General features: G+C 38.4%; 1 protein-coding gene across 5 annotated transcripts in view; it reads right to left on the bottom strand.

Annotated features, from left to right (window-relative positions):
- LOC121367427 (SLIT-ROBO Rho GTPase-activating protein 1-like) overlaps nt 1-16,205 on the bottom strand; it is a 154,134-nt gene that overhangs the window by 18,395 nt on the left and 119,534 nt on the right. For all 5 annotated transcript variants that reach the window (XM_041491591.1, XM_041491587.1, XM_041491588.1 and 2 more), the window contains 7 exons: nt 13,127-13,228; nt 11,300-11,467; nt 7,443-7,558; nt 7,182-7,284; nt 6,009-6,069; nt 3,766-3,843; nt 514-648 (listed from right to left, as the gene is read on the bottom strand). In XM_041491591.1, the coding sequence (XP_041347525.1) occupies nt 514-648; nt 3,766-3,843; nt 6,009-6,069; nt 7,182-7,284; nt 7,443-7,558; nt 11,300-11,467; nt 13,127-13,228 (763 nt within the window). The remainder of the gene's footprint in view (nt 1-513; nt 649-3,765; nt 3,844-6,008; nt 6,070-7,181; nt 7,285-7,442; nt 7,559-11,299; nt 11,468-13,126; nt 13,229-16,205) is intronic.

Below are 16,205 nucleotides of genomic sequence, written 5' to 3'. Positions count from 1 at the left end.
TATTTTCTCTGTACTGTCAAAATGGTAGGTCAGATTATACAAACACTATTTTCACGATCTACTGTCAAAATGGTAATCAGATTACACAAACACTATTTTCACGATCTACTGTCAAAATGGTAATCAGATTACACACTATTTTCACGATCTACTGTCAAAATGGTAGGTCAGATTACTAAAACACTATTTTCACGATCTACTGTCAAAATGGTACTCAGATTACACAAACACTATTTTCACAATCTACTGTCAAAATGGTAGGACAGATGACACAAACACTATTTTCACGATCTACTGTCAAAATGGTAGGACAGATGACACAAACACTATTTTCACGATCTACTGTCAAAATGGTAGGTCAGATGACACAAACACTATTTTCACGATCTACTGTCAAAATGGTAGGTCAGATAACACAAACACTATTTTCACCTTTAAAGATGGTCTAACGTATTTGATATGTGACTAAGACAGAGACATAGTTTGCCACAGTTTGTAATTTGCAAGACTTACTTGTGCATGCTACTAGTTCATCAAACAGATGAAGGGGAAAAAGGGGTTCTCGCAACTCCCTAAAATACAGCTTAAGGACTCCAGCAACTGAATTTATATCACTAGCATCAATCACATCCATCAGTGGATCATCTCCTGGAAGCACAAATACAAGTCGTAAAATAACTATAACAAATTATGGGATCTCTTTTAATTATACAGTGAAACCCCTCAAAACCGGACAGCCATGGGACCAAGGAAAAAGTCCGGTTATGAGGGGTATTCGGTTTACAAAGGTTTCAGTATTGAGGTAAACCGTTTGTTGGTTGGTGTTCTCTACTGATATAGTATCTAATAAAACTGCAAAAAACAGGTACACTTTCGAACTTTCGAATTATTTTAACTTTATCATCAAGCGATAATTCAACATGGCGGTGTTTCACTGGACGTTCCAACATGTCCAAAGTAAATACTAAAATGAAAGACTGGTGACATATTTTCCACCAAACCAAGCCAAACAATTTTACTCTTGGTTACCTCTTTATTTTGTTAAATAACCTTTGTAAAGATAAAAAAACCATAAAAAAATGAAAAGAAAAGGGTTCAAACAATTGGAAAAAATTAATTAGATTCCTAGTTGCTTTGCCGTTCATTGCAGTAATCGTGAGACGTACATGCATGCTATGAAAAGAAGCTCAATCAAATTCGTAAGTTAATCTAACTTTGTAACAATCAAGCTCAGAATAAAGAGAGTACATGTGTTTCCTCCAGTTATTTAAACATCAAAGCTGTTAATTAATCCCTTAATTGGTATTTGTCAACTGCACAACAGTGACACTGGTGCGTGAGCACACGTAATTAGCTCTGCGTATGCAATCACGTTATCAGCTGAGTGGGTATTCAAAGTATAAGTACTGCAGTAACGATTGACGTCGGTCTGACTGTTCCAAAATGCAGCCGATCCAATCAGACATTGTTGAGTGTGCTGTGCAATTACCCCCCCACCTGGGGGGATTAAATGCAACTTATGGAAACTTGATCGAGTATCGTGTCTCGTACACCGGGTCACGGGCAACCGTGACCTTGGTGTACGGAGATAGGATTCAGAAGAAAGGAAGGTGGAGGAAGAGGAGGGCGAGGGGGGGACAAACCCGGTGGCTAAACCGCCGGCAGCGACTCCTTCTGCTAGACCGCCCAACGCCGCTCACCCGAGCAAGAAGACCAGGATGGAAGAGGTTCCGGCCTCGGCTGTCTCAGCTTCTGCACCCACGGAAGAGGACGAGCTGAACGAACTGGACACAGCCATCTGTGACACGCCGTTCAACCGACCACCTGCACCTGACCACTCTTCAGCGTTTCCGGCGCAGGCCCGGAAGACGGCTGTGGTTAAGAGGAAGGCGACCACTCCCCCGAGTGCCATTCCAGCCAAGCCAAGTCGCCCCTCTCAACCGCCGAAGCCGGAGAAACAACCAGTGGAGCAGTGGTCACTGCAGGCCGGCCGACTCCAACAGCGTTTTTAACAACTGGTTAAAACCAACGTCGAGGACGTACGCCAGCTCATCAGCACGCCGAAACAAACTGCCTACCAACCTCTGCCAGACAACCGTGATGAAGGGGAATTCGCCATACATCGACTCAAGATGCAGGAGGGACACAACGCAGTTTGCATTACCATCCGCCGGGACGGAAGATATGACCAAGGACTGCTACTATCGGAGATAGACAACCAGACATTACATTGCGTCCTGAAAACCGTCGCGGGGACACACTACTGAGCCATCACCATGGCCTTAGCAGCCTCCGCCTACCGGCAGTTCCTCCCACAGCTTGAGACCACTGAGTTCATAGGATCACCCTAGACGCCAACCTTTGCTAGGACAGGTATCAACCTCCTTTTTGGGCTAGTTGGACGTTTTCGATCGAGTTCAAAATTCTTATGTTTATTTTTTTATAAATAGTCTGACGCGTTTTACTTTGGCGCCCGATCAATTGCTCAAAATCACCCTAAAAACTTTTCGGCCGAGCAGTCTTAACCATTTTGGGTTTAATTTTAGAGTCCAGACATGTTTTTGGATGCAGTTACTCTTTGTAGACTTAGGTTCTTGACAGGCTTTACAGAGGAATCGAAACTTAGCCAATCAGAGCACGGCTCCCACTCGGTGTTACTTGAGGTCTGCGAAGTGTCTGCTATTCGGTCCGCGCTCGCGTTTCACCTTACTACATGGCTTTTTTCCAAATTCTGCCCACTTCAAACTCAATCCCCCCCCCCGCCTGCTCCGGAGTTGGTCACTGGCGAAGTCAGAGGCTAAATCCGTAGTGGGCATGCCTGAACCTTCGTGGATAGGGGCACGTTAATAGAGTTGCCCGTTGCCCGTTGACTGTCCGGTTTCCTTAGGTAAAATTTGCCTTAAAGGAACACAATGGGACCGGATAATTTCGTCCGGTGCAGTTTAGAGGAGTTTCCAGTTTAGAGGGGTAAATTTTAGTGTTAAAAGATAAGCAAATCACAAGACCGTGTAAAGCGTCCGGTTTTGAGGGAATTCCGGTTTATTGAGGGAATTCCGGTTTACTGAGGGTCCGGTTTTGAGGGGTTTCACTGTACAATAACTCATGAATTTTAAATATCTCAGACAAGTCAACACTGTAATTCATATTTCCCACTGTTTTGCATGTGTGAATGGCTGACTGGAATCAATAAAATAACACGAGATAGCTTTGATCAACATTAAAATAGCTGCTTTACTTTTGTGCTTTTCTGTGAGAAATACCTGAGACTACCGAGTTAAAAAGGGGATTCAAAAACATTACCGGCCTCGGTGGCGCCGTGGTTAGGACATCGGACATAAGGCTGGTAGGTACAGGGCTCGCAGCTTAGTACCGGCTCCCACCCTGAGCGAGTTTTAACAACTCAGTGGGTAGGTGTAACACCACTACACCCTCTTCTCTCTCACTAACAATTAACAACTAACCCACTGTCCTGGACAGACAGTCCAGATAGTTGAAGTGTATGCCCAAGACAGCATGCTTGAACATTAATTTAATATAAGTACGAAAATAAGTTGAAATCAAATAAAAAAATGTTCATTCAATTACTTGATGACCTTAAGAAAAGAAATGAGGGGGAAAAAAACAAAAGATCTCAAGAAAATATATTATGAAAATCATATGTAAGTATTATGTAAATCCAGTTTTAAATGGGTATAATATGGAAGAATAAAGAATTGAAATAAATAAAATACATCACAAGCCAGCTATCGGACTATAAAGACAAACCTGCTTCAAACGACGCTTTGAACTGGATGATCTCGAGCTGAGAGCCCGACACTCGGAAAATACCTTGATGATGCATACCTGTAAATACCGAAACACCACAATTCAGTCACATTTACAAACAGTAGCTCATCGCAACACAAAATTTAAACATTTTAAGATAGAAATATTTAAAATCAGGCTTAACATTGCACACACACTGAAATTTATGTTTGATTTATAAGTTCATGTTTTAGGAATACAATTTTAACAAAATTCAATGTGTGCTATTACTAAAAGATAAAGAACATGCCACATAAAAAAATACCATTGATGCATCAAGGAAGTACTGCTGCTGTCACAATGGGTAATCGTTTGTAATAACAGCTATGGTTTATTTTTACATGCATGCTCTCACAAAAAGACAGCACATATAGATTTTATTAGACACATGACGAAGCATAAGGTTTCAGAGGAGAAAAATACGGGTGAAGAGAAACAAAGGGAGATCAGTCTAATGACATCTTGCACCTTAGGGGACTACAATAAACTGTACCCTTGTCAAGGTACTGTAGATGTATACGTACCATACAGATGATGATCTCTTGCACCTTAGGGGACTACAATAAACTGTACTCTTGTCACGGTACTGTAGATGTATACGTACCATACAGATGATGATCTCTTGCACCTTAGGGGACTACAATAAACTGTACCCTTGTCAAGGTACTGTAGATGTATACGTACCATACAGATGATGATCTCTTGCACCTTAGGGGACTACAATAAACTGTACTCTTGTCACGGTACTGTAGATGTATACGTACCATACAGATGATGATCTCTTGCACCTTAGGGGACTACAATAAACTGTACTCTTGTCACGGTACTGTAGATGTATACGTACCATACAGATGATGATCTCTTGCACCTTAGGGGACTACAATAAACTGTACCCTTGTCACGGTACTGTAGATGTATACGTACCATACAGATGATGATCTCTTGCACCTTAGGGGACTACAATAAACTGTACTCTTGTCAAGGTACTGTAGATGTATACGTACCATACAGATGATGATCTCTTGCACCTTAGGGGACTACAATAAACTGTACTCTTGTCACGGTACTGTAGATGTATACGTACCATCCAGATGATGATCTCTTGCACCTTAGGGGACTACAATAAACTGTACTCTTGTCACGGTACTGTAGATGTATACTTACCATACAGATGATGATCTCTTGCACCTTAGGGGACTACAATAAACTGTACTCTTGTCACGGTACTGTAGATGTATACATACCATACAGATGATGGTCTCTTGCACCTTAGGGGACTACAATAAACTGTACTCTTGTCACGGTACTGTAGATGTATACGTACCATACAGATGATGATCTCTTGCACCTTAGGGGACTACAATAAACTGTACCCTTGTCAAGGTACTGTAGATGTATACGTACCATACAGATGATGATCTCTTGCACCTTAGGGGACTACAATAAACTGTACTCTTGTCACGGTACTGTAGATGTATATGTACCATACAGATGATGATCTCTTGCACCTTAGGGGACTACAATAAACTGTACTCTTGTCACGGTACTGTAGATGTATACGTACCATACAGATGATGATCTCTTGCACCTTAGGGGACTACAATAAACTGTACCCTTGTCACGGTACTGTAGATGTATACGTACCATACAGATGATGATCTCTTGCACCTTAGGGGACTACAATAAACTGTACTCTTGTCACGGTACTGTAGATGTATACGTACCATACAGATGATGATCTCTTGCACCTTAGGGGACTACAATAAACTGTACTCTTGTCAAGGTACTGTAGATGTATACGTACCATACAGATGATGATCTCTTGCACCTTAGGGGACTACAATAAACTGTACCCTTGTCACGGTACTGTAGATGTATACGTACCATACAGATGATGACATCTTGCACCTTAGGGGACTACAATAAACTGTACTCTTGTCAAGGTACTGTAGATGTATACGTACCATACAGATGATGATCTCTTGCACCTTAGGGGACTACAATAAACTGTACTCTTGTCACGGTACTGTAGATGTATACATACCATACAGATGATGATCTCTTGCACCTTAGGGGACTACAATAAACTGTACCCTTGTCACGGTACTGTAGATGTATACTTACCATACAGATGATGATCTCTTGCACCTTAGGGGACTACAATAAACTGTACTCTTGTCAAGGTACTGTAGATGTATACTTACCATACAGATTTATAATCCTAACACAACTCCGGATAATCTGAGGAATTTCTTGACCTGATGCCTGAAAGGAAAAATATATATACTTCTATAAATTTTTGTCATGCTCAAAACATGTTAAAAGTATGATACAGAGAATACTACATGAGTGGCTGTTGGATACCATTTATCTTACAGCGAGTTGTTTCAAAACATATCTTGCACAAGTTATAAGTTGTATTTAATGGATATGAATGTAGTATCCTATTTCTCACATACCTTTAAAAAAGTAAAGTTTCTTTTATTTAACGACGCCACTAGTGCACATTGACTTTTTATCTTATCATCGGCTATTGGACGTCAAACATATGGTTATGCTGACACTGTTTTTTAGTGGAAACCCGCTGTCGCCACATCAGTGTTCAAGATTAAATTTTTGGGGCAGTATCCCAGTTGGATACTAACATTTCAAAATCTGGTATCCCACCTGAGAATTTAGTATTATATGGTATCCCGGTGGGATACTGGTTTCTTGAAGTCTGGTATCCAAAATTAAATTCTGGTATCCCCGGGATATCGGGATACTGTTAATCTCGAACACTGCACATAGGCTACTCTTTTTATGACAGGCAGCAAGGGATCTTTTATTTGCACTTCCCATAGGCAGGATAGCACAAACCATGGCCTTTGTTGAACCAGTTATGGATCACTAGTCAGTGTAAGTGGTTTACACCTACCCATTGAGCCTTGCGGAGCACTCACTCAGGGTTTGGAGTCGGTATCTGAATTAAAAATCCCATGCCTCGACTGGGATCCGAACCCGATGGCTAACCACGACGCCGGTCCACATACCTTTAAAAACCATGTTTAAAAATAAGCTTAAGACATCTTTCCACCTAAAACGTTTTTATGGCACACTTGCCTTTAACTTATATGTCACAGAGCACTCAATTCCAATCATGCTTATTTCATTTGATGGCATTACTGTGGTGAATTGGTCATCACTATAAACAACCAATTGTAAGTCTCAAAAGTGATCTCCAATGTACATTAGAGATGAAAATGGGTAATCACTCACATAGGTGTGTAAAAACATTTGAATAGTTCATGCTTCAGAATTTTAATTTTTTAAAACAAAATTCAATCCGTTCTATTACTATACGAAGACGAATTGTGTAATTAATCTGGTACACACACCTCTATGTACTCTTCCAGGCTCCCTCCAAACAGTTTCGGTTGTCCCACCGGAGGCGTCCGACCAATCCGTCTTTTCTTCGGTTTTGGGGGCAAAGATGGCGGTCTGTGGAGAAACAGAAAAATTATCATGGCTTCTCTGTACAAGACTGGGGGAGGGGAAAACAAAGGAAGTAATAAACGTTAACGTAGGTAGGCTGAGTATATAATAATGTGTGGACTGCTAGGTATGGATGCTGTGACAGAGTAAAGCCGCGGACCCACCTTGTAGCCGGTCCTGATGATGACAGCCCGTTTTCTCCGAGAGCCTTCTGTATTGCACCGTGTTTGGCCTGCAGGCGGGCCAGTCTGTTACAGCTGAGAGTGTACTCGCGGAATTTCTGAATGATGAAAGAGAGATGGTGATAAGATGACAGAGTTGAGAAATCATCTAATAAGATTTAAACTTTATTACCCACCTGATAAAAATCTGGATGTGTCATATACATTTTGTATGCACATGGGACCCATTCCATGAAAGAATCATAGCTAAGGTTAATTGTAGTGACTTAAAGTGAGTTTTACAACTGGCACTGTAAACTATAGGTAGTACTAAACCAAATAACTTCCGGCTGGGTCAAAGTTCGAGGTGCACCGAACTTTTGATAGAGAAGTGAACACCACAAGTCCTGTGATTGGTTATAAATGTGAGTGTGTTGGTTGTAAAAAATAATAGTTTCATCTGGGTAAAAAAAATGTGCAATTTTATTTCATCTAGTACCAGTGTGTCAAGTAGCCTTGTGCTTGAAACATGTATGGGGTACCTGTAAAAAAAAGTACTCAAATTTTGTGCGAAACTAGGGTAGTCATAGACACTACCCGTTATCTCAGAAACGAGCAGCTTGACCCCCATTTTTTTCTGATTCACTTTAAGTGTAAGGGGTGGTAGTATTTATATCCGTGGCGTTTATGTCGGTTGATACGTTGCAGGTAGGAGTTTTAGCCACATATGTTACTATTGTTGTCTATGGGATTTGATTTGGTAGTATACACCCTTTACAGCCATTCCACAAAACAACCTTACGGAAGTTGTAAGTGCCCCTTTAATGATGAAAATCTTCTTTGTGAAGAAATGTGAATTAGTTAAATAATAAATTGGTTACCAATTTTTCTGAACATCTTGGATGTATTCATTGGTATTGGACATCCATGAAGTAACTTTGTCAGTTTATTTGCTAAGCGATAATTGCCGAATGCTTAAGACACGAGAGTTATCTCCCATATTTTCGTGTGAAGGTCGTTTGGCCTGTTTTTCACTGAACGCCGAGTTTTATAAAAGGTAATTTGTACATACTAGATCCATTTTTACACAAAAATTTAGTATCCTTCTTAGAAATGATCATCTGTCATTTGACATCTACATTAGTGGCTTACAACCGCCTCATACCAATTGTAAATTTTCACCATAATTTACGATATTAAGCTACGCCGCGTCGTGGAACGGCCTGGTGTTCGTAGAACAAAGTTAAGGTTGTGATGGTAGGCATTTACAATGATAGGAGTGCTGAGATTGCTTTGTGGAACTTGGTCCTGGTGATGCATATTAGTTTCTAAATGACATCATTGCAGTATGTGACGTCATTTTCCCTGGTCTAAGCTATGTGTGTTTGCATGTCTCATTGAATAATGTTGGAAGTAATAGATTTTACATTATTTGATGGTGGGTAATAAATAAAATACCACACTCGTTTTGGCATGAACTTCCCATGGTATCTGACCTCACTTTGGTTGGGCCAAATACTAACATGGAAAGTTCACACTTTAAGTAAAAATTACACAGATAGCTAAAACTTGTATAGTATTCTATGTATATACACAAATGCATGCCAATCGATCTTGTTGACGAAAAGCACATTTAATTAAATCTAAAAGATTTCAAATTGATCAGGCTCCCTTAAGTTTCACTCATACAAAAAACATGCAGTTAAAACTCTGGATACTCTGCTAAAGTGCCAAGTCTGCACTTTTTACTTTTATAAGCTGGTACTTGAAATGTTAACTGAGTGTATAAGAAGATTTGTAATGAGTTCGACTCACTGTCAGGTAGTAGGACAAGTTAACTGAGTGTATAAGAAGATCTGAAATGACTCACTGTCAGGTAGTAGGACAAGTTAACTGAGTGTATAAGATCTGAAATGACCCACTGTCAGGTAGTAGGACAAGTTAACTGAGTGTATAAGAAGATCTGAAATGACTCACTGTCAGGTAGTAGGACAAGTTAACTGAGTGTATAAGAAGATATGAAATGACTCACTGTCGGGTAGTAGGACAAGTTAACTGAGTGTATAAGATCTGAAATGACTCATTGTCAGATAGTAGAACAAGTTAAATGAGTGTATAAGAAGATCTGAAATGACTCACTGTCAGGTAGTAGGACAAGTTAGCCGAGTGTATAAGAAGATCTAAAATGACTCACTGTCGGGTAGTAGGACAAGTTAGCCGAGTGTATAAGAAGATCTGAAATGATTCACTGTCGGGTAGTAGGACAAGTTAACTGAGTGTATAAGATCTGAAATGACTCGTTGTCAGATAGTAGAACAAGTTAACTGAGTGTATAAGAAGATCTGAAATGACTCACTGTCAGGTAGTAGGACAAGTTAACTGAGTGTATAAGAAGATATGAAATGACTCACTGTCGGGTAGTAGGACAAGTTAACTGAGTGTATAAGATCTGAAATGACTCATTGTCAGATAGTAGAACAAGTTAAATGAGTGTATAAGAAGATCTGAAATGACTCACTGTCAGGTAGTAGGACAAGTTAGCCGAGTGTATAAGAAGATCTAAAATGACTCACTGTCGGGTAGTAGGACAAGTTAGCCGAGTGTATAAGAAAATCTGAAATGATTCACTGTCGGGTAGTAGGACAAGTTAACTGAGTGTATAAGATCTGAAATGACTCGTTGTCAGATAGTAGAACAAGTTAACTGAGTGTATAAGAAGATCTGAAATGACTCACTGTCAGGTAGTAGGACAAGTTAACTGAGTGTATAAGAAGATCTGAAATGAGTCACTGTCAGGTAGTAGGACAAGTTAACTGAGTGTATAAGAAGATCTGAAATGAGTCACTGTCAGGTAGTAGGACAAGTTAACTGAGTATATAAGATCTGAAATGACTCACTGTCAGGTAGTAGGACAAGTTAACTGAGTGTATAAGAAGATATGAAATGACTCACTGTCGGGTAGTAGGACAAGTTAACTGAGTGTATAAGATCTGAAATGACTCGTTGTCAGATAGTAGAACAAGTTAACTGAGTGTATAAGAAGATCTGAAATGACTCACTGTCAGGTAGTAGGACAAGTTAACTGAGTGTATAAGAAGATCTGAAATGACTCACTGTCGGGTAGTAGGACAAGTTAACTGAGTGTATAAGATCTGAAATGACTCACTGTCAGGTAGTGGGACAAGTTAACTGAGTGTATAAGAAGATCTGAAATGACTCACTGTCAGGTAGTAGGACAAGTTAACTGAGTGTATAAGATCTGAAATGATTCACTGTCAGGTAGTAGGACAAGTTAACTGAGTGTATAAGAAGATCTGAAATGACTCACTGTCAGGTAGTGGGACAAGTTAACTGAGTGTATAAGAAGATCTGAAATGACTCACTGTCAGGTAGTAGGACAAGTTAACTGAGTGTATAAGAAGATCTGAAATGATTCATTGTCAGGTAGTAGGACAAGTTAACTGAGTGTATAAGATCTGAAAAGATTCACTGTCAGGTAGTAGGACAAGTTAACTGAGTGTATAAGAAGATCTGAAATGAGTCACTGTCAGGTAGTAGGACAAGTTAACTGAGTGTATGAAATCTGAAATGACTCACTGTCAGGTAGTAGGACACGTTAACAGAGTGTATAAGATCTGAAATGACTCACTGTCAGGTAGTAGGACAAGTTAACTAAGTGTATAAGATCTGAAATGACTCGCTGTCAGGTAGTAGGACAAGTTAACTGAGTGTATAAGATCTGAAATGTCTCATTGTCAGGTAGCAGGACAAGTTAACTGAGTGTATAAGAAGATCTGAAATGACTCACTGTCAGGTAGTAGGACAAGTTAACTGAGTGTATAAGATCTGAAATGACTCACTGTCAGGTAGTAGGACTCTGTCTCCAGCCGGTCTGAGCGCTGTTTGGCTGCCTCGTGTGGAGACTTGGGTACGGGGTTCTCGTCCTGGAAGTACTTGCTCACGTCATAGTCCTTCACCTGGATCATGTCAACCAGCGTCTTCTCCGTCGTTTCTAGGGTCTTCCAGATCTACAAATCAAACACGACCTTCATAATGACAGAACACAATCTACAAGTCAAACACTAGCTTCTTAATGATAGAGCACAAATCTACAAGTCAAACACCAGCTGCTTAATGATAGAACACAAATCTACAAGTCAAACACCAGTTGCTTAATGATAGAACACAAATCTAGAAGTCAAACACGACCTTCTTAATGTTAAACCACAAATCAGTACGTGGAAAACCAAAAGAAACACAAATATAAGGAAACCCATGCCTCCCAAAAAGGGATCTTTCATAGGTGATGGCCCAGACAAGACAGCACATACCATGGCCTTTGGTATACCAGTCATGACAAACAGGTTAGGACAGGTAAAACAAATCCCATTGAAGCAACCATCAAAAACTGATCCTATGACACACATATTGTGCAGTCACATGAACCAGTACAAGATTATTTTTTTAATTTTGTACATATGGATGGACAAACCTAATATTATACATACTTATACTGTTTAGAGGGGTGGGACAATAAAAACAAGTACCGTATTTGACCGGAAATAAGCCCATGTCTTTGAATAAGCCCCCCTCCGTTTTGATAGCATTTAAGAAATTAGGCCCTCATTCGTAAATAAGCCCACCCCCAACTTCGTCACCTTATAAATAACATGAAATTGCAAGTTTGCTCAAAGTTCATTTAAAAGGTCATACCTCCTGCAGATAATTAAACACAAATGTAACACAATATTTTACCACCAGTGAGATTTAGCAGTCTAACAATAACAGTGTGTAACATTGTTTTCAATTTCATGCCTGCAGTATTTCTCTGAAGTATCCAAGCCCAAGTATGAACTAAAAACCAATGTCTATTTTTATCACCACACTGGGTCTGCAGTTAATGCTAATTAAGCAAATACCTTATTCTGATTGGCTAAGAACAATGACCTTAGATTGATAATTCTTTGTAGTGTAAGCTGGCTGCCTGTGTCAGAAACGTGTGTATACGTTATTGAGTTTGTTGTTAATTGCTGTTGTTTTAAGTCTTCTCAGCATTAAATTTTGGATGTAAATAAACAGCACTGGTAAGTAATTGTAACATAGAAGGTGTGTTTCTGATAATTAGATACTAGTAAAAAAACCCACAATTTAATTAATAAACAATTATTATTTATTAATAACAAATGGAACACTAATTAATAGATGAGCTACAGAACGTTTTTTGTTTTCTTCCTAGTTCATTTAAGTGTTGTTATTTATTTTAATTATTATTATTAAAAAAAATTTCAACAAAACTGGCCCCTTGTCTAGGAATAAGCCCACCCCATGCTAAGCTCACAATGAGTTGTCTTGGCCCCCTGGGCTTATTTCCGGTCAAATACGGTACTGAGGTTAATATGGACATGGAACAATGAATTTTGTTCACATACACAGAATGGCATACAATACGACTAACAACTGAACCACAATTGTGTAAGAACACAGAGACACAACCGTGGTACTGACCTCATCGTTTTCCACCTTAAGTGTGCCGAGTTTGACTAACAACTGAACTACAATTGTGTTAATAACTCAGTGACACAACCGTGGTACTGACCTCATTGTTTTCCACCTTGAGTGTGCTGAGTTCGACTAACAACTGAACTACAATTGTGGTAAGAACACAGAGACACAACAGTGGTACTGACCTCATCGTTTTCCACCTTGAGTGTGCCAAGTCTCTCTCCGATACTCTGATAGCGCTGAACCAGGTCATCTTGAACAGGCTTCTGGGCGCTGATCTGTCGAACCTGTCACAACGGTCACCAGCATTAGCAAGTTTTACATCAGTACTACGAGTTAGTGGTATAAATATCACAATATTGGCAAATACAACAACTATTATTAATATCAGTAAATACATGTACTAGAAATATTAATAATATCAGTAAATACTGGAATTATCATTAATATCAATAAACACTAGAAATATCACCAGTAGCAGTAAATACGACAGTACCCAGTATTTCAAATTGGCCATGGAAAAACAAACAGGATCTAAAGTCACTGTCGACATTGTTGAAGTCTTGCTTAAAAATGTGTCTGGCTTATATGTTTAAAGATGTGAACAATCATGTTTTGTATTGGCAGTAATCTTATGCACAAAACGTTTAATTAGTGGTGAACACCTACTGCACCATGATGGAAACAAATTGGTACCACAAGATAATCTGCACCTAAAAGCAGGATTAATTTTAGAAAATCAATTGCTGTGGGGTTTTAGCTTTTTGTTGTTTTTAAAGTTAAATTACTAAAAGAGACACAATTAGAAAAACATTATAATAAATATATTTGATTGTCATATGGTAAATGTTTTTACTTACTAATTTTCTTTTGAAAAATTAACATGTGAATATACCACTTTGTAAATAATGGTAATAAAGACCAATTAAACCACAATATATCTTTTAAAAAACATGAAATGGAAAATAAACATAAAGATATTAATAAATCTAAAACAATAATATTGAAGTCAGAGACCCTAGTTTGAACCTGTGAAAATACTCTAAGTTTGATTAATCTACAAACCGGTAACACATCTAGATAAAGTTACAGAGCAGTGAAGCCAGAGTCTGAGAAGTTGAAATGCTCCCCCCCCCCCCCCCCCCCCCCCGCCCCATTCTTTTTTAGATTAGTGCTCGTTGACGTAACTGTTACGTCTCAGAGGTATATGCATTTATAGAATTATGAACAATGCATTTCATGGCATCACAAACACCAGGATGACCAGAAACACTTTGGATGTGTGGAAATGGATATTCTAAACAATAAAATTTAAATGTCTGATTTCAATTACTCAGTATTAAAACAGATCTAATAATTTTAAAAAAACATGCCATAGTGTTTAAAAACTAGGGTCTATTACTTTAAATAAAAAATTTTTAAAAATAATAATAAAATAAAAACATTTTTTTTAAATAATAATAAAATAAAATAAAATTTAAACAAAAATATGTCTTTCATTTATAAAAATTAATATACATGTATAATAAAAGATTAAAAACAAAATAAGATATTTCAGGAAAAACAAGAGGGAGACAAAAATAATAGCATAAAAAAACAAAAACATTAGTTAAACCCTCTTTGACTACTCAGTCAAAACTTGAGAGTTTAGAAAGTCAATGTAGGCCTACTGTCTGATATAACACTGAGGGCAGCTGTTATTTTCAGTCTTTGTATGGTGGATGCAAGAACCAACTATAAATACAGGTTTGTCATATCATACAGATAAATAAAAGTGTAAAAGGTTTCATATTCATGTATATTTAAACAGTGATTCTCAAGTCGCCACTCCCTATTAACCGATCACAGCATGAATTTCACACACATATGGAAGTAAAATGATATCAGATTAATGATTATTCATTATGTTTAACAAATGAAATCAATACAAATTTAATCAAGACATGCATGTATATGATACTTGGCACACAATTTTCTTATACAAATCAAACGACCTGTGCTTAACTGTAAACAAGGGAGATAATGCATAGTTGACAACACTGATCTAACATGGGAATCATTGTCAATGTACGTGTTTGTGATCACGTCTATTATCATTTCAGTAAAGAAATGATTGACTGAATGTTTAATGACACCCCAGCATAAAAATACATCAGCTATTGGTGTCAAACAAAGGTAAGTACACATCAGTACAATGCCTAGGACAGTCTCTACTGACAAATTGTTACAACAATGAATGAAGGAAGGAATGTTTAACGACACCCCAGCATAAAAATACACATCAGCTATTGGGTGTGAAAGAAAGGAATTATTACAACATGCAGTGTGTCGGTTTTCCTGTCATGATAGAAACCAGAGAAACGTCACACCTATCAACACATAATATGGTCATGCTGCCAACAGTAGTGGTTAATTACATTACGTCTATTTCTAATTCTAGTTTTAGTAAAACTACTACACCAACAACACTTTACTCAGCAACAGGCCATATTTACCACCAGCAGTTTGTCGGTCAGGGGCATTATTAAAACAGTAAAATGTTCTACAATCAGTTTGACCATCTACGGCATCAAGACCCGCAGAGATATAATAACCCAACTGATATCATTCAAGTAGGTCACCATCTTAACTAAATAGACAAAAGTGACATTTCGGATATAACTTACACTGGTCGATTTAGTGAGATAGTTCCCTTTACTGTTGTGCAATTTAATGAAACGGTTAAAAAAACAAAAAACAACAACAAACTAAAAACAACAATGGGTGATCCAAAGAAATGAATAAAATAGAAAGGCGTCGTCCACCACCTCTGCCAACTTGGTGAATCTGTCAGTGACCTACATGTACACCCAAGGCCTAACTGGGAACAGATGTTTCCAACGTAACTTATACACAGTTCCATTGAACTGATGTTTCCAACGTAACTTATACACAGTCCCATTGAACTGATGTTTCCAAAGTAACTTATACACAGTTCCGTTGAACTGATGTTTCCAACATAACTTATACACAGTCCCATTGAACTGATGTTTCCAACGTAACTTATACACAGTTCCATTGAACTGATGTTTCCAACGTAACTTATACACAGTCCCATTGAACTGATGTTTCCAATGTAACTTATACACAGTCCAATTGCAGGCCTCTCAAAATTGCAACAACGATCATTTCATTCGCGCAAATCTAATTTTGTGTAACCTATTTTTTGTTTGTGTAAAACTTGGAGCACCATTTACGTGGATATAACGGGTTACGGAAAAAGGA

The sequence above is a fragment of the Gigantopelta aegis genome, chromosome 3 (assembly GCF_016097555.1).
Source record: "Gigantopelta aegis isolate Gae_Host chromosome 3, Gae_host_genome, whole genome shotgun sequence".
NCBI lineage: Eukaryota > Metazoa > Mollusca > Gastropoda > Neomphalida > Peltospiridae > Gigantopelta > Gigantopelta aegis.
The sequence above is the reverse complement of the archived record's forward strand: the minus strand, read 5'-3'. Positions and strand labels throughout refer to the sequence as shown.